At 40.6% G+C, this 26,785-nt stretch overlaps 1 protein-coding gene across 2 annotated transcripts in view; it reads right to left on the reverse strand.

Moving 5' to 3' along the window:
* NUP214 (nucleoporin 214) overlaps positions 1–26,785 on the reverse strand; it is a 95,996-nt gene that overhangs the window by 62,593 nt on the left and 6,618 nt on the right. For both annotated transcript variants that reach the window (XM_082617275.1, XM_082617274.1), the window contains exons 7-18: positions 26,460–26,563; positions 24,684–24,790; positions 23,957–24,023; positions 20,112–20,238; positions 17,065–17,226; positions 13,062–13,536; positions 11,572–11,747; positions 9,271–9,365; positions 6,256–6,342; positions 5,915–6,064; positions 4,433–4,591; positions 1,511–1,614 (exon numbers count right to left, since the gene is read on the reverse strand). In XM_082617275.1, the coding sequence (XP_082473401.1) occupies positions 1,511–1,614; positions 4,433–4,591; positions 5,915–6,064; positions 6,256–6,342; positions 9,271–9,365; positions 11,572–11,747; positions 13,062–13,536; positions 17,065–17,226; positions 20,112–20,238; positions 23,957–24,023; positions 24,684–24,790; positions 26,460–26,563 (1,813 nt within the window). The remainder of the gene's footprint in view (positions 1–1,510; positions 1,615–4,432; positions 4,592–5,914; positions 6,065–6,255; positions 6,343–9,270; positions 9,366–11,571; positions 11,748–13,061; positions 13,537–17,064; positions 17,227–20,111; positions 20,239–23,956; positions 24,024–24,683; positions 24,791–26,459; positions 26,564–26,785) is intronic.

Here is a 26,785-nt window from a genome sequence, read left to right on the forward strand (position 1 = left end):
GAAAAAAATAAAAAATAAAAAGCACGTTAAGTAGAAAATCCATGGGGTTGTTTAAAGGAGAACAAAGAAGCTGGCTTCTCTGTTAGCATCATGCACTTTTTATTGTTTATTTTCATTTTTAAATTTTTTATTATTTTATTTTATCTTATTGGCCGTGCAGCTTGTGGGATCTTAGTTCCCCGACCAGGGATGGAACCAGTGCCCCCCTGCAGTGGAAGCGCGGAGTCTCAACAACTGGATCGGTAGGGAATTCCCCATCATGCACTTTTTAAAAAGCCAAGTTATTAATTAGCAAAGAGAAATCCAACTGTCAAGCAGAGCAGAATGTTCTCACTGTCAGGTCAAGCCATTCTCTCACATGGGGAGGAACGTGAATTCAGAATCAGGGGAGTAAGCTCTGAAATCTCTAAAGGGGCCCAATTGCCCACGGGGACAAGTGCTCCAGGCCACAGAACCTTCCCTCTGTCAGTGTCTGGAGGATCAATGTTCACCTCTGTCTTCCCATATCTATGCTCCTCATGTCGGGCACAAAGCCTTTCTCCACATTGTGGAATATAATGTATTAAATTCTGTTTACTGAATTTTAAACACCTTCCAGCCCTGCCCCTGACACAACACCCAGGTTGCCCCACTTAAAAGTCTGTGACCTCACAGCTTTGTAAACAGTGAATAGATCATTTCCTGGTTTGTTTCCTTACAAAGCTAATCACATTAATCAAGTATAGGTGTTTCAGAAATCTAGCATTTTGAGGGCTGACCTGGTTTTCACATTTCTTGTGGGCACCTTACTGCTTTCACAATGTACTGCATTCTATTCCTTCTGGAAAACACGAGGCATAAAACCAAATATCCACGGATGGAAGATCAGGACAGAAGGTTTTCCTCTACCTCTGTTACCACTCCTCTCATCCTTTTAGTGATCCATACTAATTAGGAATGTTTCCTCAAAAGGAAAATTTGGAATATACAGAAAAGTATAAAAGAAACATTCCTCTTAATCTCATCTTGCAGGTATAACTATGAGTATTTTGACAGATTTATTTCCAGCCTTTTCTACATTAGACCTCCACAATGAGGTCACCTAGTATGATTTTATGTCTTACCTTTTTCATATTTTATATCTAATAATTAGTTACAGAATTATATATTTTGCATAGTTCATGTAACACAAAATATATTTAATATGATTTTTTTGAGAATATGAGATTCAATGGCTACACAGTATTCTGCATTAAGAAAAAAATGTGACCAGATTTATTAGCCACTCCTCTAACTTTTGGGTAACTAGGTTGAATCCAATTTTTCACTCTCATAAATTGCACTGTAACATAAATTGTTCTATGTAAATTATTGTGAATATTGCTATAGTTTCTGTAGAACAAATTTCTAGATGTATAATGACTGGGTCAAAGAGAATGAACCTTTGTAGGGTTTTTAATAAATCCTCCTAAGTGATCTTTTAAAAGGGCTACAGCAATTATCTACACAGTGGATGAGAGACCTCGCTCACTTTTGTTTTTTCTTTTGTTCCAGATGCCGATCCCACTCCAAGTCTAGAACATCATTCACATCTTGGACAGCAAATTTCACATACTGATGAAGGCGCCGAATTTCCTACAAGAAAAAAATGAAACGTCAATCTGACTCAGTTGTCCAGTAGCTTGCAGGAAGGTGTATCAAAACAGTTAAAATGACTTTGAAGTCTTTTTATAACTGAGAACCATAATGAACAAGGAAAATGTAATAGGCTTTAATACAATCATTAGAATGTTATAATTCAAATGAAAAACAGCAACTCAACCTTTTAAAGCGTGTGACAGAGAGGTGGTGTGAAGAAAAGGGAAACAGAAAGGGTGTATCGGCCTAGGGCCTCTAGGGAACCAATGTTCTTGCTTAGTTCTCATTTTCAGCTCCTGTAAAGTATCTCCACATGGCCTAGGAATTTTCCACTGCACTCTGTTACTCCGACAGGGCACCCATTTAGATTTTGCTCTCCCACCCATGAAATTAACTGTAACACAGACAAAATTATTCTACAAAACAGTGCTGAAAATAATTCTTCACCTATCTATTCATAGAGTAGAACACATAAGTCATCTCACCAGTGGGGAAAAACTCATTTCTCAAAAACAAAGAATAGTATCAGCACTAGAAACTGAATTTACCATTATTAGAAGTCTTACCTATTAATTTATTTTAGGCCTGCAATAATTTTCTTTAAATATTGGTCCAGTGTTAACGTTCATGGCTATACCATTTGACTCTCAAAAATTAAAAAAATATAGCATTCCATTAATGCAAACGAAGCATTCCATTAAACATGTATACAAATGAAGACAATGTACTTTACAGTGGAAAACACTCTTTACATCTGTAAAAAGATCTTAATGTGTTTAACTGTATTTTCAGAATTATTTTCGGACAAGGGTATGTGTCCTAACTGAAGAAGAAAATGTCATGTAAAGAGAGCCAGGCTGATTCTAGGAAGCAGCAGTAACCTTAGCATCAAATACAAATTTCAACTCAGTGCTCCATGACTACAGGGAGGCCCTTTACTGTGGACACTTCAAATGTGACCATACCTCTGTGCATTAACTGATCTTGCTTCTTCTAAATGCCCTCCCAACTTTGTCTGCCAGGAAAAAAAACTTTTCTTTTAAGGCCTATCACAAATATTTTTCTGTGGCTTAGCTGCTCCCCCATCTGCAATCCCATAGCAACACACCCCACGTTATATTTACAAGTCAATCTTTCTGCTGCTACTTATCCAGCTGTAGTGTAGTGTTGAACACCATAGGCTCTGAGCCAGACCGCCCAGGCTCCAGGGTCCAGCATTTATTAGTGGTTAAGACTTGGGTAGTTCCTGTGTCTCTGATTCCTTATCTTTCTTTTGTATATGGTATGCATTCAATAAACGCTAGCTATTATTATCTACTTAGCACTGTGGAAAAGAGAAAATTATTTCCCTTGAATGGGGAAAGTGGTTCACCCAAAGCTGAATTCTTTTAGTTTGCACACAGAGCAAGGGGTGAAAAGGCACATAGGAAGAAAGAGTGACCAGATTCAATGTGGAGGCCTGTAATTTGATGAGCGGTAGGCAGGTGGTCGGCACTCTCTGCTAAGAGGGTTACCATCCCCAGGAGAAGGACACACCTAGGAATACCTCAAGGGCAGCAGGACACAGTAGGGGTTCCTCAACCTTTCTGGGAGGCCTCCACTTCTTTCATTTTCCTACTGTCAGTATGCTTACCAGGTGTGGGGTGGAAATGACAGCAACAGTAGAGTCTACAGCCTCAAATCCTCTGAGGCAGGAGGGGGTTCACCATACTCACAGACTCAGGTCCCAGGTGAGGAAGGCCAGTGCTGCCACCCCTGCACCCTTTCCTACCTGATTCTAAGGAAATGCAAGGTGGTGGAAGATGACCCCTACTAAAGCTGTGATGCAACAATTTTGAATAAATTGAAAGATGGAAACAAAACTCAGATTTAGCTCAAAGAGAATATAGGAATAATTAAGAATGAGAAGAGTAACTTTGCTAACAGTTACAGGAAGGAGCCCCGGCAGGTAGAAGTTTCGATTCTGGTCCCACTCTTACTAGTATCAACATTACCTTGGGCAAGCTCCTTAGCCTATGATATTCCAGTTCCTTATCTGTACAATGGGATCAGTAACTCTCACCTTGCAGAGCAGCAGGTTTTGAAGACTAGAAATAATGTCTTAAAAAACACCTCACAGGGCTTCCCTGGTGGCGCAGTGGTTAAGAATCTGCCTGCCAATGCAGGGGACATGGGTTCGAGCCCTGGTCTGGGAAGATCCCACATGCTGCGGAGCAACTAAGCCCGTGCGCTACAACTACTGAGCCTGTGCTCTAGAGCCCATGAGCCACAACTACTGAGCCCGTGTGCCACGACTACTGAAACCCGCGCGCCTAGAGCCCATGCTCTGCAACGAGAAGCCACCACAATGAGAAGCCCATGCACCGCAATGAAGAGTAGCCCCTGCTCGCTACAACTAGAGAAAGCCTGTGTGCAGCAAAGACCCAACGCAGCCAAAAATAAATAAATAAATACATACATTTATATTAAAAAAAAACAAACAAAAAAACACCTCACAGAGTACTTGGTGCCCAATGAACAGATGCTAGTTTAATAATTATTATTCCTGATTTGATTTCTAAATATATCTTTTTCAACAGCTACTCTCTACCAATCTTAAGGTTTAATTAAGAATTATGTTTTTGTTTAATCCAAAAAACCTTAAGTGGGAAAGTGCCATTTTCTTTGTGACAGTGAAGGGAGTCTATCTACGCCAAGTGGGTCAACACTCACAGGAAATGAACAACTTTGTACAAGCAGTTGGGCAAGCCTGTATCTCCCAAAGGAGCGCCTGTCTAGGAGACTGTTCTCAGCAGCTCTGGCGGGGTTCTCCTACCTGGAGCTGAGCCTCACTCCTGGGGTCCAGCGGCCTCTTATAGAGCAAGTGCAGATACCCAGAGTCACGGTTTCTCTCATTTTGTTCTCTGGCTTCTTCAACACCAGCAAAGCCCTCAAGTAAAGTTGTTTTCAGGGTACTTATATCTCCATGAAGAGACTAGAAAAGATACGAGGATGAATTGATACAAAAGTGGTATTTCCAAGAAATAAACCTGTCTTTCTAGATCAAGGAAGGTGGTATTTCTCAAATATTTAACATGATGAACATATGAATATAGCAAAAAGTGAATTTCACTGCTTGGAAAGAAAGATATTAATGTTCATTTTTTTTCCCTTTCTCACTAAAAAAAATACATACTCTAATGATCAGAAACTCAGGAAATAAGACAAGTACTGGTAATCCTGCCATCTAAAGATGATCACTGTTAAAACCGTGGAGAACTTTCCTCTTTCTTTTTTTTTTTTAATTTTTAAAAATTTTATTGAAGTATAGTTGATATACAATGTTTCAAGTGTACAGCAAAGTGATTCAGTTATATATACATATATATATATATTCTTTTTCAGATTCTTTTCCATTATGGGTTATTTCAAGATATTGAATATAGTTCCCTGTACCATACAGTAGGTCCTTGTTGTCTATCTACTTTACATATAGTAGTATCTATTAATCCCAAATTCCCAATTTATCCCTTCCCCACCCTTGAGAACTTTCCTCTTTCCAAGTGTGTTATTTAAGACCAGAGCTCTGGAGTCAGGCAGTCTGAACTGGGATCCTGGCTCTATAACTCAGTAACTGGGTGGCTTTGGGCAAATTACTTTATCTCTCTAAGCCTTGGTTTCCTGTTCTTGCAAAACAAAAAGAATAATAGTGCCTACCACACAGAAAAGCTGTGAGGATTCAATGAGATAATATAGATATGCCTGGCACATAGTAAGTAGTAATAATTGTAACACAGTAAATAAACAGTTAACAACAAATATTTGTTATTTTTATACTGTATATGCTCTTAAGTATCCTGCTTTTACTTTAAACCTAACCCTTTATAATCTAACAATTTACTATAAAAGACAGTAAATTTTCTCCTGTAAATGACCCATAGTATCTTCATTAAAGTCTGCTTTTATACCAAGAAAAAAAACTTAGTAAATTTTCAAATATATCTTAACTAAATGAACAGCTAGAGTAAACTTTTATGGAGTGCCTTGTAAGTGTCAATGGGGTAGAAAGTACTTATTATTCCATTTTCCACATGAGAGAACTAAAACATAGAATAGCTGGAATAATTTGCCCAAAGTCACATAATTTATTAAGTGCTCAAGGTAGGATGTGAAGTCAGGCATTCCTAGGTAAACCACTCATCCACATAAAAAACAACACTGGTGGTTCCTGAAGAGAAAATATATACATCCATGGAGTATCAGGACAACATTTTGCAAATGTGCAATTCAACTTAGGAAGAATATCAAAAACACAGACCTCTGTGGTCTCTTTAATCTCCAAAAGGAAGGTGTGCAGGTCATCGGATTCTGTTCGCAGCATCCTCATCTCCTCAGAAGTGCCCACTTGGAAACAGGCTTTGGAAGTTCGGGCTTTCAACTCTTCCAACTCCTTCTGAAAGTGAGTGATCTGTAGAGGCCACAAATGAGGAGACGGCTCAGTCTGATGGCACTGCTCCCGGGCCCGCTAACAGCACAGACTCCCAGGACAAGCCATGGCTCAGTGGCAGAATAAAACAGTCACGTAGGAGTCCACACTCAGAGCCAGTCAAGTCTCACTATCAGAGCTACTTCTGGAAAAATCTGCAGGAACAAATTTACCTCCTCCCCGATTCCAGCCATCACAGGATCTGACTCTTTCCACTGATGTCCCTGCTTTTCGGTAACAGGAGGCTGAAGTGATTTTGCCTGAAATGAAAGTCAAAGGTTTTAAGGTGCATCCCACCCCCCAGGTGATGGCTTCCTGGAGCAGGCGGCTCAGCATCTATCGCAGGCGCGGCGCTCTCACAATACCATCACGGTTCCACTATTCACTCTTTTGAACCTGTATTTACTGGGTACCTTCTTCCTGGTATAAGATATGCTCTAGATAGAGGTAAACAAGGTAGATGAGGTCCCTACTCTCATGGAACTCACATCCTACTGGGACAAGACATATAATAAGAGGTAAACAACTCAGGTAATTTCAGCTAGTGATAAGTGATATGAAAAAAGTAAACAGGAACATATAGAGAGAATAAAAGTGGGCACTGCTTGACATGAGACAGCCCAAAAGCCCTCACTGAGCACTGCCTCTGTACTGAGACCTGAAGAAAGGGAGAAAGCTATGGAAAGCTCTAGGGGAAGCACCTCCAGGGAGTGAGAAGAGCAAGTGCAAAGAATCTGAGGCAGGAAAGACTTTGGCAAGTTTGAGGCAAAGATATGAACTGAATGTGGGCACCTCAAGTCAGGGAGGGAGCTGGGGGCAGGCAGAGGCAGGTGGTGTAAAGCTATTCCAAGGAGTCTGGATTTTATTCTAAGTGTGTTGGAAAAGTACTAGCGGGGTTTTAGGAGAGTTTAAACTATTCTCTGATTTATGATATTAAAAGATTCCTCCTACTGCTGAATAGAGCATGGATGACAGTGACAGGCAGGAAAAGAAATAGGAAGAGGAGTCAGGAGGCCAATGAGGGAAGAGATGATAATGGCCTGAAATACGATGTTAGCAGGGGACAGAGATGTGGATTTATGACATACGATACATCACAGAGCAGAGCTGGCAAGAGCTTTGCTAGTATGGACTGGGGGAGGTGCTATTAAAGAGAGGAATCTAGGATGACTTCTGGACTGGGGGTAGAGCAAAGTACCTGGTTAGTGCTGCTTACTGAGATGGCAATACTAGAAAAGGAACAGCTTCTGGGGAAGACGGAAACCAAGAATTCTGCTTTAGAGATGTTATAACTTGAGATGGCTTTCAGATTATTTGATACCTACAGCAACTGACACATGGAGAGTTTTTAGACTGCATAAGCATTCATTAAAACAGCTTTATTCAATAAATGCCATGTGTCATGCTTTATGCCCAAAGCTCCACCTGTAAACTGGCCATTTACTGTGGAGCCTGTACAGGTGTGTGCTGGGGGCAGGAAGGAGGTTGACTGGGAGAGGGACAGAAGGAAAAGACAGGACTCCTGTTCTGGGGACACTCAAGTAATCAAGTGGGAAATGGACAGAAAATGCTCTTTAAGTTAAACCATAAAAATAAATGGAGATGACAGACTGCAGATCTAAATATGAAGAGTAAAATAATCAAACTTTCAGAAAACACAGGAAAACATCTTTTTGACCTTGGAATAAGAAATGATTTCTAGGGGGCTTCCCTGGTGGCACAGTGGTTGGGGGTCCGCCTGCCGATGCAGGGGACACGGGTTCGTGCCCTGGTCCGGGAGGATCCCACGTGCCGCGGAGCGGCTGGGCCCGTGAGCCATGGCCACTGAGCCTGCGCGTCCGGAGCCTGTGCTCCGCAACAGGAGAGGCCACAACAGTGAGAGGGCCGCGTACCACAAAAAAAAAAAAAAAAAAAAAAAAGAAATGATTTCTAAAACAGAACACAAAAAGCACTCATTATAAAAGAAAAATTGATATAATGAACTATACTAAAATTAAGAACTGTAGTCATCAAAAGACACCACAAAGGGAATGTAAAGGCAATTCAGAGAGTGAGAAAGTATTAGTATTTGCATTATACGTATGTGTTTGCACATGCATGTGCATATCCAACAAGGAACGAACTCTTACAGATCAGTAAGAAAAAGACAACCCAAAAGACACCCTGTGAAAGAAGACAGTCAAATGGCTAATAGTCATATGAAAAAAAAGCTGAATTTTACCAGTCATCAGGGGAATACTAATCAAAACCACAAAATACAACAACAATAAACCATGAAAAATACAAAGACTGGCGAGGATGTGGAGCAGCTGAACTCATATGCTCCTAGTAGGAATGTACCGAAGAGGAATATATGAATATTCTATGACCCAACAATTCCACTCCTAGGTATCTGCCCAACAAAAACATACACGTATTAACCCAAAGACGTCAACTAGCATGGTCATAACAACACTATTCACAATGACTTAAACCCGGAAGCTACTCAGATGCCTGTCAAGGATGGAATGAAGCTTGTAGTAGAGTCACCCAGTGAATTCCATACAGCAACAATGATACAGAAAAATCTCACAAACAGGCTAAACTAAGCTATGCTGTTAGAAATCAATAGTGAGACCCGTTTGGCAAGAGCTGTGACCAGAAAGGTGAACATGAGGGGAACTCTGGGACCCTAGTATGTTCTATTTCTTCATCTGGGTGTTAGTTACCAAGGTGTATTCAGCTGGTGACAATTCACTGAGGTGGACATGTGTCATATGTATCCTTTTTTACCTCCATGTGTATTCTATGTTAGTAAAAAACTAAGTAACTAAAATAAACTGAGTTGTTATGGAAAGAAAAAGAAGGCAGTAGGTAGATTTCTTGGTTACTTTGCGAATGATAGAAAAAAAATCAGGTGCTACACCACAGTCTTCAGACATAAAGAGAATTCAACAAACGGAACATAACATGGATAAGCTCAGGAACCAGCAGAGAAAACAATTCTAAGACTCTAGGGTTAAGATAAGTGGCTTTTATGAGCTCACGTCACAAATATTCAAAGATCATACTTTGGTATTTCCTATCACATAATCCTATATACTATTTCAAAGGTGTGAATTCTAAAACACAAAAACCCATTTTATAAACATGTATGTTTGGGGCAGTAAATTAGTAAACACAGCATTGTAGGTTGAGTTTAAACATACCTGGGGAGAGCCCGACTTGGCCATGGGAGAGGTTATCCTAGGTGATTTCTGTACCATTGACGGCACTGGACTTGGACTACCCTGAGCACATCGCCCTGTTAGAACAAGAAGTCAGTTAAAACAAACAGTATTTATTCCCATTATTTCTCCTCATTTGTCCTTTCCTCAAATCCAAAATAAAAAGTTTCTCATTGTCCCTAGCCCCCATTTATGATCTTTGTTACCAAGAGTGACACCCACAGTTCCCAAATAACTAAAAAACACGTATTACATTTTAAAACAGGAAACTCCTTTGTAAAGCAGGTAGAACTGGAGTGTCTCTGATAATAGGTGTGTGGATGGTGTGCAGGCCCAGGAGGCTGTCCACTTGGCCCATCCTCACTCCCCACAGAGGCTCCTGATGCACCTCTGGGAACTGGGGGCAAAGTTTAAAGACCACCAGAAGAGTAATCCCCATCACCCTGTAAGAACTCACAAGGTCTTCAGGACCCTCCTGGAAGTCTCTAGGACAAGTCTCACCCTGTTGTGCATTAGAATCACCTAGGAGTTCTTTAAAAAAATACACTAAAACTCATACCCAAGCCTCATCTCCAGAGAGCCTGATTAAACGGTTAGGGAGGGGATCCCCCACTGCGTCCAGGGTACAACTGGGATTGCAATCCAATAATCCAAGACCCACCAAACTGTAAGAATTAAATATGTCAATGGGGGTAGGGAGATCTGGGTGGTAAGCGGTGGAAACGGAGAAAATGTACGTGTGTTACGGTACATCTCCTCTCTCCCAAACTGTAAAGACATGGGAAAAGACTAAAGGAAGGCTTGTTAATTTTTTGGGTCACAGACAGGTGCTTTTCAGAATTTGATGACAAGTCCCAGAAGGAGGTGACTTTGGCAAACGACACAAGGCAGCCCTTTCTCTTGAGCAATAGGTAAGAGAGAAGATTTCAGGAATTTCACAGCTCAATGCTTGCTCAATTATCAAGATAAAATTATTCCTGACGGCTCAAACACCAAATGGCTACCCAAGTATGTCTGGCTAGGTATTATCACTGGAATTCATAGAAGCAACCAACTTAAAAACTGAGACAGATCTGACAAACACCATCCCAACCATGTGAGCAAACTGACATCACTTACGTCAGGACAAAAAGAAATCATGTGATGTGATGCACATCACCTATGTGGTATTACTGCTCAAAATGTTTCATGTGACTCTCGCCACGTGGAAACTCTCAAATCCAAATCGAGGGCCTGTCCACAGAACTACCTGGCCTGACCTCTTCACGAATGTCAATGCTGAGAAAGACAAAAAAGGTGAGAAACTGGTTGAGACTAACAAGACAAAATCGGAATATAACGTGTGGTCCTTGAGTGGCTCCTGGATTGGAGGGGGGGGAAAACGACTACAAAGAACATTAAAAGGACAGCTGTGGAAATGTGAATACCGGCTGTAGACTGGATTACTGTTATATTTCCTCAGTGTGACAATGTATTGAGTGCCCTTATTTTTAGGAAACATACTGAAGTTCCTAAGGGTGAAGTGTTTCATGTCTGCAATTAACTTTCAAATGTTTAAAAAAAATTACATTAAAAAGGAAAGACATAAAGCAAATGGTGCAAAATGTTAGCAAGTGTTGACTCTCAGGGAAGGGCATGGTATTCAGAATATAATTTATGCAACCTTTCTGTAGGTTTGAAGGAAGAAAGAGATAGGCTGGGTACATTTACTCATGGGGTTTTATAACGCACTTCAACTTGGCTATAATCATTATTCCCATTTATGATCTTTATTTAATAAATTTGCTTGCGGTAGGGCTGAGTGTGAAAACCCAGAGACAGTCATCAGAGGAAATAAGCATAAAGCCACCGGAGGCTCCTTCTCATCTATGTGGCTTAAAGACTTGCTCTGTGACTGACCTTCATGTAGGACAGGCTCTGCGTGAAGATAAATGTCCCACAACAAGATGGAGACAGCATGGCAGCACTGAGGCCACTGTGAACCTTCCCAATCCAGAGTACAAAAGCCACAGGACTTCAGTGTGAGTTACAGGAAGCAAGAAAAAGGATTTAAACAACAGTCCTTAAAAGTAAGGATTTTTTAAACAACTTGGAAAAAATTTTTTTGGCCGTGCCGTGCAGCTTACAGGATCTTAGTTCCCCGAACAGGGATTGAATCTGAGCCCCTGGGAGTGAAAGCGCGGAGTCCTGACCACTGGGCCGCCAGGGAAGTCCCACAACTTGGAAAAATATTCATCTGGGAATTCAGGATTGAGCTCTAAAGCAGTTTGCTTAAAATCATACCTGATACTGAGGAAGAGACTGAGGACTTGGATGACAAGGAATTGGATGATGCCAAGAGAGGTGCAGGGTGGCTGAGAGGTCCAGAGGATGCTGGCTTGGAGGCCGAGGAAAATGGCAGCATTGAGGGTGTGCTCTGTGAGTTGTGAACAGGAGCAGAGGTGGCCGCGGCCGTGAACCTGAAAATGGAAGCCCGAATGGATCAAAATAGCCTGCTGCTGTGAGATCCTTTCACACTGGTCATGAGCGATCATCAAAGGATAACTTACTATCCATACTTTTTCGCCTTCAGGAGATGCACACATTTAGCTATTTCTTATAAAAGGTGAAAGCTCCATGAAAGCATTTATCATGTGCTTATTTGGAATGAGAAATTCAGTGAAAATATCTAATAAGTACTTAACGTGAGGATGAAACTAAGTTTATCATGGCCTAAAACATTTATTGTCGATTCTATCTAGCTGAGTAAAGAAAGAGGGTGGGACTCTCCTGGACTTAGGAGAGTTTAGGGCTCTCCCTTTGCCAAGGAAATTACTGAGAACTCGTTGTGGGGTGATCATCTCTGGGGAATGAGGGAGGAAGAGGAGAGCAGGTCACCATCTTTGGGATGCTGACCATCTACTGGGCAGGGGAGGTTAAGTTTCACCTAAAGAGCAAACGTCTGTGAACAATCTAAACAACCAGCATCAGATGACTGGTCAAATAAATTATGGTGTGGCCACAAAATGGAATACTAGGCAACCTTTAGAATGAAGTGGCTGCGTGGTAAATTTAATATTAACAATGACAGCAGCCAGCAGCCCCTACATAGTAATGAGAGATACTACAGAAGGGTGGGGGCGAACTGGTAGTGTTTACACTCAATGGCTATCTTAGGAAGGGTTACAAGGTATAAGGGATTACTTCTCTCAAGAAGCTTACATGCTAGTGGTGAGAACGAAACAAGCAGATAAAGCAGTAAAAAATAAGATATGAGTGAGTTAGTAGGACCCAGGTCTGGAGGAAAGTGGAACACCACGCTGAAGTGTGTGGACTGGACTCAGAGGAATGAAAAGCTGCTGGGGACCGTCATCTGGTGTATTTACAATTTCACAAGATCACTCAGTGGCTATGTGGAAAACAGTTCAGAGAGTCAAGAGTGGACACAAGGGAGAAAAAGGACTAGAGAGATCCTTTTTCCTTAAGGGCTACGTAGTCTGTATTGCTCCATTTTTTTAAAGTAAGGAATATCTCCTACATTTAAAACCTGAAAAAGCAAAACAAGCATTTAAATATAAACTTCTAATAGTTAAAAAAAAAATTCTAAGAGGCATCTCTGGACTCTGTCCACTGATGAAATGCAAACCTTTATGTTGTTTGAATTTTTACCATTTGCAAGTATTACTATGGGAAAAAGGAAAAGAAAATCTATTCAGTAACTCCACTCACAGCGACTCTATTTCTAGTGAATAACAAGCGATATTTCTACCCATCAAACTTTAAGTGTTACCTACTTTTCGCTAAGGTTGACCTTCACTGTAGAGGCTGGTGGTGGGAAGGTGGGCTTCATTCCTGTGTTTGGAGCTGACACGCTTGGCATTGGCGTGCTTTCCAGGGTAGGCTTAAAACCCGATGATCCAAAGGAGAATGAGGCAGCTGAGGGTGCCATGGGAGAGGCCGCAGGGGTGAGTACGAGGGAGGCTTGAGAAGGAGGAATGAAAGAGAAGGAGGATGCTCCAGGGCCCAAGGCTGCTTTGGAATTGTCAGAGGCACTGGAACACGGAGGGGCCTCCCCAGTGACAGAACCAGATGCCTTCAAGGATGAAGGACCAAAGGAGAACACAGCAGGGGCTCCAACGGCGGAAGGCAACGAGAAGGTGGAGGTGGGAGCCGTCGGTGACGAAGGCAGAACAGAGGCAGGAGCTACAGCTGCTGCCGCATCGAGCTTCTGCGGGGTCTGAGAGGAGGTGGGGGTAGAAGGAGTACTTCCTGCAATGAGAAACATGGAGACAAAGGAAGGGAGACGTTAACCCCGTAACAGTGGAGGTCCACATCACAGAGAGCAAGTGGGTTTGTGGAAGAACGAAGCCAGGAATAACGGTTCTTGTTCCACAAGGGAAAAAAAAAAGGGAAATGGAGTTGATGCTGGACTTTCCATAGCAAACATTCCATATGGTAAGATGTCTAAAACTCTGAAGGAAAAAGGAAATGCAAAAAGACATTAGACGAATAGGACTTCATGAACACCCACTTGGGTAATGTAGAAAAAATACACTTCTCGATGTTACAGTGAAACATAAGTTATTCTGCAATATTTTATTATCAGGAAAAAACTTTAATTCAGACTTACACCTCATAATAGTCACTAAAACAACTCCAGGTTAATTAAAGACACACACATATACAAAAGCATATATATAACTATATCTCAAAACAAAGGAGGCAAAAAGTGAGTTGTCTCTTAGAGTCTATCAACTTGATAAACCTAAAAGTGACCAAAAAAACCCCCAAAAACCGCAAAAGATAAAGATTTGACTATGTACAGAAATAGTTATACAACCAAAAGGTAAATGAAAAAAAATTTGCAGCAAATGACAAGTAATATGTTTTATTTTTTTTAAAGCTCATACAAATTGAGATTTAAAAAATGTTGAGACTTTAATAAATATAAGCTGGGAATCTAATTCACAAAAAGAAAATATATTCAATGTCTCTAATCAAAGAAATACAAATTTAAATGAGGCACATTTTTGGTTGTCCTCTAAATTATCAAAATAAAAATACATATAATCCCCTATGTTTGAAAGGGTAAAACAAACCTGAAACTTTTTATCACTACTAGGTACCTTTTTAGCACAGTCTCTTAGAAAGCATTTTAGCATTATGTCTCAAAAATCACAGAACACGTACCTAGTAATCCCAATTTTAAGAATAAAGACTATGGAAATAACCTAAAAAATGAAAAAGATATTTAATACAACCCAAATGGTAAAATATATTCAATAGAGTATTAAACACTCCTAAATGAATCATAAAAATTACTTAAGAACCTGGAAAACACTTAAAATTTAAATAAAAGATCAGCATACCAATTATGTATACAATATAATCACAACTATGAAGAAAGATGTTTATGAAAAAACACTGAAAGAGAATACCATAAAAGGCAAATTTAAAATTTTTTCTATTTTCCAAACTTTCTATAAAGTAAACATGTTAATTCTCCAAATTAAATAACTAACTAAGAAAGCAGTATTTTTTTTTTTTTGATGTTGGGGGTAGGAGTTTATTAATTAATTAATTTATTTTTGCTGTGTTGGGTCTTCGTTTCTGTGGGAGGGCTTTCTCTAGTTGTGGCAAGCGGGGGCCACTCTTCATCGCGGTGCGCGGGCCTCTCACTATCGCGGCCTCTCTTGTTGCGGAGCACAAGCTCCAGACGCGCAGGCTCAGTAGTTGTGGCTCACGGGCCTAGTTGCTCTGCGACATGTGGGATCACCCCAGATCAGGGCTCGAACCCGTGTCCCCTGCATTAGCAGGCAGATTCTCAACCACTGCGCCACCAGGGAAGCCCGAAAGCAGTATTTTTTTATCAATACATTTATGGGTCTTGGTTCTTCCAAATTGTCAGAGATGACAGTTTATCTTCACTATGTCTAAAGCAAGGAAATGCTTAGGATACAACTAGGAAAATGCCACTTTCTGAAAACAACGACCCCCAGGTAAATTGTCACTTCTATGACAGTATATAATGCAAGCCTATCTATTCTGTTAATACTTCCTTTACACAATAAATATGGAACCAACAACAGCTTACCTCTTTAGAGACCCAAGCATATGTGTTAATCACTTCCATGCATTTAGTAGACCAATACAAAAAGCATATGCCAAACCCAAAAGAAATCATAGGCATCTTCCCCACTGAAAATGGAACTAAATATCTGAAAACCATCATGCTGCTATTTGTGATCATTCAACCCAGCATCCTTGGCGCTGGAGTGTGGAAGCAAGCAGAACCACTGATGTCCTCTGAACCCATGAGCCAGCTTCAGCTAGAGCTGGTGAACTGGTGGGACACCTCCTCCCCCTTCAGTGGCTCTCTTCCTCTCATCTAAACATGGCTGTTACCTCTGGGCTAAGCATGAGGGAACATGGGGTTTCTCTAGGAGGGGCAAACAGTAAAACTGGTCTTTCCTCGTGCTCAGGGAATAAGGGGCTTGTAGCAAGTCCCTCACACTGAACTGTGGTCAGAAACAAACATCATCCCACAGGCTCCCGACCTCACAGGGTACACTGCTTGTTACAGACAGACCCAGCAACTGAGTGTAGGTAGTTCATGGGACTCAGGACCACTTAAAGGGGAAAAAATAACTCCGAGTACACACTGCAGATAAGGAGATATCCCAACACAACAACACTGATTCAGTCTATGTAAGGCACCCGGTATATTACTTGGGGTCACACTGCCAGCTGATAGGAGCCCGAGTATCTGAGTGGCTCTATTTATGAAGTACAACTCACTCTGCATTGGGAAGCAGTGAGAAAAGATCCCCTAAGTGTTCTCCACCACATCCAACCCAACTGGTCAACATTGCTTCCTAGATATAGAATTGGTGGCAGTATGAGCTTTTTTAGCTATATTAGAAGAGAAAAAACTTACTAGTTATATACTCACAGAATTCAAAAAGAGAAATATTAGTAAAATTCCAAAATATGAAACAATGTCCTTCTAAAAAGTTCATTTTGTTCTCACAAGTGATGCACTGCCATTGTGAAAATTTTGAAAATGCAGATTGGCATTTATATGCATGCATTTATGTATGTGAAGTATATGTACCAAAATGCTGACTGGCTATATTGCTTGATGGGTTCTGAAGTGATTCTGTCTTTGTATTTTCTAATTTTTCTCCAATAAACATATATTACTTAAGTGATATCTTCAAAGAGGAGGGGAAAAAAAAACTAAAGAAAATTAAATACAAAGAGAAAATTCCCATGTTCTCATCACCCAGCAATACCCACTATTTAGATTTTAACAACTTTCAAGTATTTTTTCTATGTACATATTCTTCTCATAAAAAAGGAATCAGAGTATACAGTGCTCTTTTACGATATGTTCTCTCCTTTCCTTGTCAATAAATATAACATTTTTAATAGTTACATGGCATTTCACTGTATGGATGTACAATCATTTATTTAACCAACCTCTCATGATTAAACGTGTTAGGTTTCAGACCATATAATATAGGGTCTTATAATAGGATACTGTCAGTAAATTACCTAATGGGATCCATTGGGCTGAGATTCCTTTTTCTCTAAAGTAAAGGTTGGAGAATAAAGCTTGGGGGTGAGAGAAGGCAAGTATGTGCCTGTGTCTGAGGAAAAGATTAGTCCTGCCTCGAAAAGACAGACCGGCTGATAAAGATAACCACCGTGTGTCCTCACAGTATCCATCCCAGCAAATACTCCTGTACGAGCCCTCAGTATCCCCTCTCAGCCAAAATGGGGGGAGGCACGCACCTGATGACTTGGGTTGTCGCTCTCCTTCCAGTGAGAGCCGCTCTGGTGTCCTGAGGAGGGACCTAACACCAGGATTTTGATTGATCATGTAAAATGGACAAAGCACACCATCTGTTGAAAGTAACATAAGAACTGGAGCAGGAGGAAGAGTCTTCTCATCATCTGTTAAAAAAGAAAACAAAGGTGATAAAAGGGCCAAGTCGATTGAAGGGCCTGGGCCCAGAAGCGGAAGACTGCCGGAAGCAAGACGCTTCACAGGACTCATCTCTACAGTAGCTCGAGTTGGTTTGTTCTGATTTGGATCTGAACAGCCTTTTACGAAACAGCTCCTTAAAGAAGAGCTACTGCCATGATCAGATGGCCACCGTCCCGCCAGCCCTACAGGGAAGCCCTAGCAGTCCTGCAGTGGCTCTGACTCCTAAACCTCCGATTTTTATGTGTGTCCTGGTGTTTGGGAGGTAGGTTTAGCATTCCCCTCACCAAGACAGGAGTCGCCAGGAAGCGACTCCTTTAGTAAAAAAAAAAAAAAAAAAAAAATGACAGATGAGCCACTTTGGAAAACACACGGTAGGGCACAGAGAAGTGAGTCCCACTACTTTATATTCATTCACAGTTGAATCATAAGCATGCATTTTGTCAATTAAGTCTTTACGAGAATCAGAGTAAATAAGCTAATCAGACCAAACAGCCTGACCAGGGAAAGGACAAGGAACTTAGTGGTGTCTGACGGGTACACCTTTCTAAAATGAAGCACAAAGTGCAAAGAATATGGCTTTTTGTAAACAAATATTTTTTCCCAGTTTTATTGGGATAAAACTGACAAACATCGTACGTACTTACGGTATATACAACATGATGATCTGATGGATGTATACACTGTGAAATGGTCACCACAACCAGGCTAATTAACACATCCACCACCTCACGTACTTTACCATTTTGTGTGTGTGGTGAAAACTTTTTTTAAAAAAATTTTTATTGGAGTATAGTTGATTTACAATGTTGTGTTAGTTTCTGCTATACTGAATCAGTTATACACACACATATATCCACTCTTTTTTAGATTCTTTTTCCACATAGGTCATTACAGAGTATTAAGTAGAGTTCCCTGTGCTATACGGTAGGTCCTTATTAGTTACCTATTTTATATATAGTAGTGTGTCTATGTTAAGATCTATGCCCTTAGTAAATTTCAAGTATAGATTCCTAGACCTTATTCATAATATAATTGAAAGTTTCTACCCTCTGACCAACACCTCCCCATTTCCTCCACCCTCTAGTCCCTGGCCACCACCATTCTTGCTCTCTGTTTCTCTGAGTGTGACTTTTTTAGATTCCACATGTAACTGAGATCATGCAGTATTTGTCTTTCTGTGTCTGGCTTATTTCACTCAAGGTCCATCCATGTTGTTGCAAATGGCAGGATTTCCTTTTTAGGGCGGAACAGTCCATTGTATATATAACACATTTCCTCGATCCATTCATCCACTGATGGACACTTTGGCTGTTTCCATATCTTGTCTGCGGTAATAACATTGCAATGAATACAGAAGTGCAGCTATTTCTTCAAAATCCTGATTTCACTTCCTTTGGAAAGGGAAGTGGAACTGCAGGCTCACACGGGAGTTCTATTTTTAATTTTTTTTTTTTTTTTTTTGCGATACGTGGGCCTCTCACTGTTGTGGCCTCCCCCGTTGTGGAGCACAGGCTCCGGACGCACAGGCTCAGCGGCCATGGCTCACGGGCCCAGCCGCTCCGCGGCAGGTGGGATCCTCCCGGACCAGGGCACGAACCCGTGTCCCCTGCATCGGCAGGTGGACTCTCAACCACTGCGCCACCAGGGAAGCCCTATTTTTAATTTTTCGAGGAGCCTCCATGCTCTATTCCATACTGGCTGCACCAGTTTACATTCCCACCAGCAGTGTATACAAGGATTCCCTTTTCTCCACATCTCTGCTAACACTTGGTATCACTTAGCTTTTTGATAACAGCCGTCCTAACAGGTGTGAGGTGATAACTCATTATGGTTTTGATTTGCATTTCCCTGGTACTTAGTGACGTTGAGCACCTTTTCAAATACCTGCTGGCCATTTGTACATCTTCTCTGGAAAAATGTCTATTCAGGTCCTCTGCCCATTTTCTAATCAGGTTGTTTACTTTGTTTTATTTTGCTATTGAGTTGTATGAGTCCCTTATATATTTTGGATGTTAGCCCCTTATCAGATATATGGTTTGTAATTTTCTTTTCCCATTCCACAGGCTGCCTTTTCGTTATGTTGTTGGTTATGCTGTTCCCTTTGCTCTCTCTCTTTTTTGTTATTCTCTTACTTTATTTTTTATACAATTTTTAAAGGTCACACTCCACTTATAGTTATTACAAAACATTGGCTGTATTCCCCTGTTGTACAGTACACCCTTGTAGCCTGTCTTACACCCAACAGTCTGTACCTCCCACTCCCCCACCTCGATATCGCCCAGCTCTTCCCTCTCCCCACTGGTAAACACTCATTTGTTCTCTAGATATGTGAGAAAAAATATGTCTTGTCTCACTTTCACATTTCAGGGGACTGCGGCCCTGCCGAGCCTCAGCAGGGGAGAAGACAGACTCAAAGCATGTGCTCAGGCCCCATCTGGAAGCCTGTGCCTGAGGCCTCCATTTTCTAACCAGGCCTTCGAACCAAGTATTGGTATGTAGCACCCACATGCCGTGGGGTGCTGTCCCCTTGGGAGGCACTGGGAACCTGGAAGGGGCACACAGACAAAGCTATGAAATCAGCACTGTGTATTTTAGCCGTATTCTAAAGCACACACAGACACGCCAACACTCAGATACTCAGACACACAGAGTATGTGTCAATGAATATCCATTCAAATTAGATGAGCGTTGTACAACACACTCTCTCACTCTTTAAGTAGAAACATGGTACAACAAGTTAAACGCGCACAGCAGAGTAGATTCTATCATGAAAACATAGAGCTGGATTTGAATATTAACCATGATGGGAAGAAGACTACTTCTGCCCTAAGCTATGTCAGACTGTACTTACTGATGGTGATTTCCACTTGGTTGGTGTAATCTATGGCAACTCCCATGGGCAAGGAATCATCACTCTTCTCTGTCACAGGCAGTTCAGCTCGGCTAGAATCCTCCAGCAGCCAAGATTCCCAATTATTCTGGACAAAACAAGGAGAAGAAGAAAATGCCATGTCGGTTAGAGCTTTCTCCAGCACTGCTCAACAGGAGAGAAGAAAAAAGACAGCTCACGTGGTTTAGAGTTATATGTTGACCGAGACTCTGAAATCTGGAAAAACAGTCTAAAAGCTATGAGTCCCCCAGCAAGCGAGGGGTTACTTTTCCAAGTCAACCTCTCTGTCTATTCCTGGCATATGAAGTTCCTGCCTTGTGAATAGATAACCACTACTGTGAACACTCTCTGAAGTATTGTCCACCACAACTAGGTAGACTCCTGAACACAGAGGGTAAATCTAATAGCTGCACTAAGCCAGGCAGTAGCTGCTCCTAGAAATCTGGGACGGGAACCAGGATCTCCAGGGGATCCCTAGTGAGGTCTCGAGCAGAGCAGCTTATAAAGCTGCCCAGAGGCCCTGGGCTCACTCGACCACAGAGACAGAGGTAACCTTAGTTCTTGCCTTCCTAGTTCCTGGTGTCAGTTCCTCACACTGGCCAATCTTCCTGCCACTGGATTCCTTGAGAAACCACCACATCTTTCCAATAAACTCCCCTTTCGTTCAAGTTTGCTTGAGTGGGATCTGTTCTCTGCAACAAATGATTCCTGGTTTTTAAAAATCTAACCTTTTAACGCTGACCAAAACTGGGCAGCATGAATCAAAGGGGAATAATGCTCAATGAGAAACAGAAAAACAAAAAACTGCTCAGGAAAGGGAACATAATCACGCTCCGTGACTTAGCTATGGAGTGAACAGTCACGTTCATAATAACGTAAACAAAATGGATTCCAACTTGGAAAAACAATCTACAGACAAAATAAAGAAGGCTTGCTAATCACTACAGAACAGAATACAAACAGTATCAGCTTTGATTTTGCAGAAGACGAGACACAGATGACAACAGCTTACAGGTGGGAGTGGGAAAGGTGTGCTCAAGGTAAGGGTGGGGCGCTGAGATGTTCTTCTCACAGCTCGGAAGATCAAGAGAGATGGTGTATGGGAACACCGTAAGAAATGAAGGTAAAAATGATTACTTAAAGGTCAAAGATAACCAATAGAAGAAACTAAAACAGTGCTATAACCCTACTGAAAGGAAGGAGGGAGGGTTTGAAGGCCACATGTGAGCTAAATCCTCATTTGCCCTAACAGCCAATAGTTTAACATTAATAATCAACAACTAGTGATAAAGCAAATTATTATTTAGGGATAAGGAGGTAACCATTAAAAGAAAAAGTTTACAAGTTAAAAGTGGTCCCCTTTCGAGAACAGGACAGATCAGGACAGGATGGGCAGGGGTGATTTTTCACTTATAAGCCTTTCTCCACTATTTGATTCTTCAACCGTGAACATAATTATTTTGATAAAAAGCAAAAATAAAAGTGTTTTTCAATGTGTGAATACATAAAATATTTGTGCTACTAAGAAATTGTTACTGAAGTTAATCCAAGAGCAGCAAATCAGACTGCTGAACTCTGGCCTGTGACCCTGAGGACTATGCACTTATGGTTGGCCACCTTGCTGCCCAGAGAAGGATGGATAAATGTTGAATGACTGAAGAGGCATATGTACCTGTGCATTGGGTGCACAATACATTTTTAAACTCAAGGTAGACTTTTAAAAAGAAAAGTTTCTGGCTGAGGAGTTGTGAGAAATGGTCAGAATGCAGATGCATTTTGCAAGTAGACCAAACATTACCTTTTGATAGATGTGAAATGTGAGAGAAAGAGAGTCAGAGGTGACACCATAATTTTTGCTTGAGCAATTGATGGAATAAGATTAACCTACAAAGAAGGGATAAACTTGAAGGAGGAGCAGGTATTGGGAGAAAAACAAGAGTTTAGTTACAGACAGTATTAGTTTAAGATGCCTCTTAAAAATACAAGAGTTGCCACTTAGACATTTACATATGAGATAGAAAAATACCCCTGGAATAAACTCCACTTGCTTATTGCATATGATTCTTTTGCTTAATGCCTTATTTAATGTAGTGGTATTTAATTTGCAATGTCAAATTCTGATATAGATACTACTTCATCTGTATTTTATTGGTCCATGTATTATTTTGTTTCTTTTTGCCTAGTTCACTATTTAGGGTATACCAACACCCTGTAACAAATATAGATCCAAATATGTACTAGCCAACATTACAGAAGATTTCTGGAGTTTGACCGGGTATTCAAGTTGGTAGAGTGGTTGTCCTACCAGCTTTATTCAGGGATCCAAGCTCCTCATTTGTGGCTACACAAGCCATTATTTTAGTCCTTAACCAACTTTGTATCCAGGTGACAAAGAGAAGAGCAAATGGAGGAGGCCCATAGTTCCTGGGGGCCAGGCCTAGAATTAGCACAGAAACTGTTGCTCCCATTGGAATAGGTAGAACTCAGTCACGTGGCCACACCTAACACCAAGACAGCGGCAGAAAAATAGTTCATCATTTTAATGTTCAGAAGTGAAAGAAATTTTAGGTCATTCTCCTGGTTTTCTTAGCAATAAGAAAAAATATTTAAAATTAGCAGAATTCTGTACTCACTTTGATTAGGTGAACAGGTAACTGACCCATATTCAAAGTTCTCTGCATCCTTTTCTTATAACCCTTTACAAAACGCAGCAGAGGCACTAAAATTTGGCTCACATTTTAAACAAAACATTTTATTGATTTGGTCTTCTGTAGCTTAGAGTTTTCATTCTCTCTTATTCTTTAAGAACAGCTCCGTATGTTTTTATGTTTGTCTCTGCCATTATTTCTAAGTGGTCTGCAACTGTAGCTCTGAGCTTCTCTTTGACCAGAGTTATTTCAGTTAGTGACTTCATATACATGTATATATATTTGCCAGTATTTTGCACTTTTGCTTTGACTGTTTAAAACTATATCATTATCCAGCTTTATTACAATGTCAGAAACAGTGCAATGTCATTTCCACATCTGACTTGATATGATCAATTTTTCAAAATGTTTTGTGGCTTCTGAAAAAAAAAAGTTTATTCTTGATGTGTACCCAAATTTAATACAACCATTACCTGGTCTTTACTAATTATATAATTAAAAAAATAAATAAAGAAAGAAAAGCTTCCCTTTCATTGTCTCTCCTGTGTAGTCGCTGTGCATAATCTACCAGAGCTCAGGAGAGCTTACCACGACAACCTCAGCCCACCCTGGCCTGCAAGGAGCACAAAGGGGAAGAAGGGAGATGGGTGCTTATCTGCACAGGTGCTTTAGCTTTCTGGCAGTTTTTCAAAGTCAAACAGAAAGTATTTCTGATGAGTCACAATTTGGGTTGATTTGCATGTCTCTCTTCCATAGTCAAGGATGGGTTATAGTTAACCAAATAGAAGAGGCAGCTTCAAGTAATAGGAAGAAAATAAAGACAGTTGAACAGAACGAGGCAGAAAAAACCTCCTACGCATCCAGGTACACTCCTATTGGAGGCTGATTACTAGTATGTTTCCACACACAGTGGATACATCCTAACCTAACAGAAGGGCTTTTGATGACATTGAAGGAACGGCTAAATCTGACACCCATGTTTGTCCAATGCAATATCCAAGCCATTTGATCCAAGGCTCCTGGTCATTTAAGCTGTGCTCTCATCCAGAAACTCATTAAAAGGGATGTGACTTCATCTAAATCTTAACCTCAGTTAAACCCCTCCAAAATCTTTCTCAGAAAAGTATCACATAAAAGTGACAAAAGAGAGACATTTACCTGGCTGCTTTGTCGAGCGAGGATACTAACTTCTGTTGAAGCCGCAGATGCTGCCAGCACTAAATCCCTTCAAAGAATAAAACCAGAAGACCATTAAATTCAAACAGCAACAGTTGTACCTTGACTTGAGTCACTGGTAGCATCTACAAAGCTTTCATTGGGATGTGAAGGAGAAAAGCAAGGTTTTCTACCTGGCTGAAGAAAGGTAAGAAGATTTTGGATGTAAAGCTTTATTTTTTAGTTCATAGGCTAGAGCCCTGGAGACTCAAGCCAACTGCCTCCCTACTTAAGACAAAGGAGAGACATAACAGAGTCACGTCAGAATTCCCAATAAATATAATACCCCCATGTAGAAAGCATAATCTAATTTGAGGAACAGAAGCTTTGCTTCAAGTCATCTATCTTTCAAAGGGACACTTCTGCTCAGAGGGAAACTTTAGTATGTTTTTTAAATATCAGTATTTTCTTAAGTCATCACCGGAGTTAATGAGAAAATGGGATTTCTAAGTTTAGTATGTATTTGAGCTAAATAATTCAAGACTGGGAAAACAGAAGTAGCAGTCAGAAAGGCATTATCTAGCATGAGCTGACAATATGTTCGGGGTATCTCCAGCCTCTATTCTCCTCCCTTACAGAACGGAAACGAAACAGAACAAGCAGGACCGAGTGACTCAGGCGTGACCTGACAGTGAGGGCAGGCTGTGCCCTCCCTGGGCACGTGGCTCACCATTCTTCAACGTAGTTGAGGTAGTAACGATGCTGCCGCTCTGTACAGTTGCCGTAGCAGGGCTCCATGAAGTTCACAAACACTTCTGGGTGCTTTTCTTCTTTTTTCTACAATGAACAGAACGAGAAAACAAAAATCTCATGGGCGATTTTTCTTGCATCCTACAGTTAAGAATCTCAAAAGATAAAATCATTTACGTTTTATGAGAAAATTCATTCAAAATATATAGACACTATATAAAGGCAGCATTGAGCAGTACAAAGAACAGAAGCACTGCTCACTGACCAAATTGAATTCAAAGCTTTCTGTCACTTTAGCATGGACAGATGACTCAACCTCTCTGATAATGTTTTCTCTCATGTAGGATGGACCTAAAAAACCTACATCAAAGGCTGTTGTGAGATATGAAAGGATACATATAAAGCATCTAACCCAGTCTAACATGGAACATAAGTAGTATTCAATAAACGCTAGTGTTAATATTATCCCTGGGAAAAGAAAATCTTAATGATATCTTGAAATAAGGCATCTTAATAAACTTATTTTTTAAATTCAATATTGTCAGGAACCCAAAAGAGTTAATAAAAACAAGGCACTTTTTTCTCATATCAGATTGGCAAAGATTAAAAATGGTACCACTGCATATTGACACATATATTGAGAAACCGGTAGTTCCATCCGTGGTAGGAGTATAAACTGATACAACTTTTCTAAAAGATACTTCGGCAGTGTTTTCAAAAGCCTATATCAAAACAGCATCTACTGCTTGACCTAGCAAATTCATTTCTAGGTATTTATCCTAAAAAATAAACATAATCCCATTAAGTGTACATAAAAGAGTGTTAGTATTCTTTAAAACAGGGAAAAGCTGAAAGCAACCTGAGTATCCCAACAGTAGAGGAAGCACTAAATAAATTATCTGCCCAAAAGCAAAATTCAGATTTACTGAAGTAGAAAGATAGTTGCAATTTACTAAGTAAAACAAGGTTGCAAAACAGAATGACTAGTACCACTCCCACTTTTGTTACATTTAGACTTTTCTGTATGTATTTAATGTTCTTCTAGACTTTGAAAGCTAACATGATTTGGAAATATAAGCCCTGCCTAATTTGCTGTTTTTTAATGCCACTGCAATTTAGTAAGAGAGCGTAGATCTTATTATTCAGGTCCTTCTTTGTCCTTCAAAATGACTCGCTCCCTCACTCAAATGGCTCTTCCTCAGAGGCCTTCCTTGACCACCCAAGCTAAATCACACCCCAGTCATCATCCACCCCTTACCCTGCTTTATTTCCTCCATCACCCCTACCACTCCTTGATCCAACACTTGTTTGTGGACTAGCACGTTCATCCGAATGCAAGATCCACAAAACCAAGGACTTTGCCTTGGTCGCAGCTATGTTCTCAGCTTTAAAGCACACTGTGTAGGCATTCGATAAATATCTGATGAATAAATAAGTGAACGAATTTTGAAAATCAAGGTGCTTTCTTGCTTCTCTAAAATGTCTTTATCATGTTAACATCTACCACAACTCATAGTTTGCAACGTAAGCAAAGTAAGTTTTAGGGCTTTTTTCACCTTGTGGCTCAACAGTAGAACGTGCCCTAAGGCAACACCACCATTGTGGTCCCTAGGCTTTCAGTGCAGCATTAAAATCGTTCACCTCAAGTTGCACGACCACTGCCAGCAAGAAAAGGAAACTGAAGCCTAACTGCAAACTTTATTAGAAGACTTCTAAAATTCTCACATAACAGAGACATCCCTTTCCATAGACATACCGGGAGGAGAGCCATCACCACATCGGGAGCAGTTTCCAAGGTCCCGTCTGCAGCAGCATATACTATTGCGAATTCATATGTACCGATCCACAGCACATCCAGAACTGAAAGACACACATCCTAATAAACCATCTTGTGCTCGGAATACCCCCGTACATTATATTACCATCTCATGGATAAAAAAAAAAAAAATCCAACTCCTATACCTTTTAAAAAGGTCCGGATTTCACTAACTAAATACAATTCACAAAGACTCAGGAAGCCCAAATTCATCCCAAAGTGGTATTTTTTTTTTCTGGTGGATTATAATCAAGGCAAATAATGAA

Source organism: Mesoplodon mirus, assembly GCF_964341445.2.
Source record: "Mesoplodon mirus genome assembly, chromosome: 1".
In the NCBI taxonomy this organism is placed as follows: domain Eukaryota; kingdom Metazoa; phylum Chordata; class Mammalia; order Artiodactyla; family Ziphiidae; genus Mesoplodon; species Mesoplodon mirus.